General features: G+C 24.5%; 1 protein-coding gene across 1 annotated transcript; it reads right to left on the reverse strand.

Annotated features, from left to right (window-relative positions):
• Positions 1 to 282: 282 nt before the first annotated feature.
• LOC127291295 (acylphosphatase-1-like) lies at positions 283 to 2,625 on the reverse strand. Its single transcript, XM_051320360.1, has 4 exons — positions 2,484 to 2,625; positions 2,364 to 2,380; positions 1,966 to 2,075; positions 283 to 687 (listed from the first exon to the last, which is right to left on the reverse strand). The coding sequence occupies exons 1-4, from the start codon at positions 2,623 to 2,625 to the stop codon at positions 573 to 575; spliced, it is 384 nt and encodes a 127-aa protein (XP_051176317.1). The 3' UTR covers positions 283 to 572.
• Positions 2,626 to 3,137: the final 512 nt, after the last annotated feature.

A 3,137-nucleotide genomic window follows, 5' to 3' on the forward strand; every position in this document is an offset into this window, starting at 1 on the left:
TTTACAACTAGTAACTCATAAATTTTTAACTAATAACTCATAAATTTATAACTAGTAATACATAGATTTTTAATTAACAACTAATATAAAATCATACCTCAGAAATTCATTTGGTAATTCATAAAAACACATAAATTTTTCATAATATTTAAAAATTTTTTTATTTAATATAAACAAATTTCGATGTTACACATAAAATGTTACATAAAAATTTTCATAAAATATAACTGAAATATCTTAAAATTAAATCATACAAAAGTATTATTTTCCTCTTTATTTTTTTTTTTTTTTTTTTTGGTCAATTAGGTATAAAATTATTAAAAATAAATAAATAAAACTATATACATTTATAATTGCAATCAATAATCTCTAAAAGTATCGATTTGTTAAAAAATAAATAATATAAATAACTTAGTAAAAACAAATTAATTTTTACAAAAAATAAATATTACATTATTATTCTATTATTATTATTATTTCTATTAAGAAAATAAATTGTCTATAATACAAAAATTTTTTTCTCTCGAGAAAATATTTAATAAAAAGTAATTCAACAAACAAAAAAAATTGAATTATTTTTTAATGGAGAAACCAGACATTGTTAATTCACTTATTTCTTTTTCATTACGAAATTCAGCTTTTTCGATTGATGAACTTGGACTTCCTTTATGTTGTAGCCAAAGTTTCCTGAAATATTTAATGAAAAAATTTTTTTATTATTATTTTAATAAATATAATTTGTTTTCTATTTTTACGCCGTTAAAAGACGTGACTTTAGCCAAATGTCTATATTCACGCCTCGAAACTACGTGACTTTAGCACATTGTCTATTTTCACGCCGTTAAAATAACGTTACTTTAGCCCAATTTTATTTTTACTTCTTAAAAAAACGTGATTTTAGATGAATGGCTATTTTCACGCCGCAAAACTACGTGACTTTAGCCAAATTTTATTTTTACTCCTTGAAAAGACGTGACTTTAGCACATTGTCTATTTTCACGCCGTTAAAATAACGTTACTTTAGCCCAATTTTATTTTTACTCCTTGAAAAGACGTGATTTTAGCCGAATGGCTATTTTCACGCCGCAAAACTACGTGACTTTAGCCAAATTTTATTTTTACTCCTTGAAAAAGCGTAATTTTAGCCGAATGGCTATTTTCACGCCGCGAAAGTACGTGACTTTAGCCAAATTTTATTTTTACTTCTTGAAAAAAACGTGATTTTAGCCGAATGGCTATTTTCACGCCGCAAAACTACGTGACTTTAGTCAAATTTTATTTTTACTTCTTGAAAAAACGTGATTTTATCCGAATGGCTATTTTCACGCCGCAAAACTACGTGATTTTAACCGACTGTATATATTTATTCCGTAAAATGACTTGATTGTAGACAAATTTCTATTTTCATGCCACGAAAAGACGTGACTTTAACCGAATGTCTATTTTCACGGCGTAAAAAGACGTGGTTTTAGCCAATTGTCTATTTTCACGACGTAAAACTACGTTAATTTATCCAAATGTCTATTTTAAAACCGTTGAATGACGTGACTTTATCCAAAAATTTATTTTCACGTCATAAAATGACGTGACTTTAGCCAAATGTCTATTTTCACAGCGTGAAAAGACGTGATTTTTAGTTGATTGTTTATTTCTTATAAAAATTTATTTTTTTTATAAATAAATGAATGTTTATGAAACAAAAATAAAAAAAAATGAAACAAAACTTGTACAAAAAATAATAATTAATTAAAAATAATATAAATAAAATTTCAACGGAACAATAAATTTTTGTTTTAGGTCCAATTTAAACTGATTACTCAGAATATCACTCAAATACAGAAAATAAAATAAAAACAGAAACAGAGAAATAGAAATAATCTAAATCAATGATTTTATTTAAACTATTTTCACCTTCGTTTCTTAAAAAAAATTTTTTTTTGTCAAAATATGAAATATTTTGCTTACATTTCATGAACTTTACTTTTTTCTCCCTGCAATTGTCCAATAACAGTTCCTCTATCAGTATTCATGCACCATCCAATTAATCCTAATTTTTTACCCTCCTTTTGAGTATACTGTAAAAATAAAAAAAAAACTTTGTAAATTTAATTTAATAACTAAATAAATAATAAATAACAGAGAATTCTTTATGAAATTTAAAAAAAAACCAGTTACCATCAATCGGTATATAATTTCACCGCTAGAGTTCACTAGCGAACAGCCAAAAAATAATGTCGATAAAAAAGGAGATTTCTATATAGATTTTGTTTTGATGGACAAGTTTTTTTATTATAAATAACAATATATATATAGGAATCTTAATATAGAAAAACAATTCACAAATTTTAATTTTAAATACTCACTTTTCTGAAGCAAACACCTGAAACAAAAATTTTTTTGTAGATAACTAAAATTTTAATTTCATACTTTTAAATATTATAAATAAAAAATGTTTGTTTTCTTTGCAGTTCTGCGTCACTTACCCTGGACTCTTCCATAAATCTCAAAATCAACTGTCACAAGTTTTGACATACCAAGACTCTCTGTCATTACCAATTTCAATGACATTAACAAAACAATTCCAATGCTATAAATTAAAAGTCTCACTGTTCTTGGACTCAGCATATAATTATGATTTCAGATCGTTTACCAAAACTGTTATATACATTCCCTTGACAACATTTAGAAACAAAAAAGTATTTAGCAGACGATTTTCTTTAGTTCTCACTAATATCGTACAGACGGCGCTCAATTTAGGTTAGGTTAGAATTAAATCACACTCAATTTCTGTATTAAATTAATATTTTTAATAAATTATAAATCGAAAAATGATAAATATTTTTTTTAATTTCTACTCAAAAAACGTATCAAAAAAAAACAACAATTTTTCTTAAAAATTACAATTTTTGTTAAAACAGTGGAAAAAATTTTAATGTTTACAAATTAAGGATAAAAATTATTAAAAATGGACTAATTTTATATTACAAATTATCAAAAAAGAATTTATAATAATATTACAAAATTGTAAATAAAAAAAAAGAAAACGAAATTTTACTGACAATTTGGAAAATTTCTTTTTAGAGGCCGTTACTTACCGGCTGCGCAAACGACAATTGCGCAACTACCAGAGTCAATCA

This window comes from Leptopilina boulardi, unplaced genomic scaffold, assembly GCF_019393585.1.
Source record: "Leptopilina boulardi isolate dan_hultmark-lab unplaced genomic scaffold, ZJU_Lbou_2.1 LbouV2_130, whole genome shotgun sequence".
Taxonomy (NCBI): Eukaryota; Metazoa; Arthropoda; class Insecta; order Hymenoptera; family Figitidae; genus Leptopilina; species Leptopilina boulardi.

Coding starts and splice junctions, on each gene's coding strand:
- LOC127291295 (XM_051320360.1), bottom strand. CDS start 2,625: ATGCTGAGTCCAAGAACAGTGAGACTTTTAATTTATAGCATTGGAATT. Junction 688..1,965: donor AAAAGTAAAGTTCATGAAAT/GTAAGCAAAATA, acceptor TAAATATTTCAG/GAAACTTTGGCTACAACATA.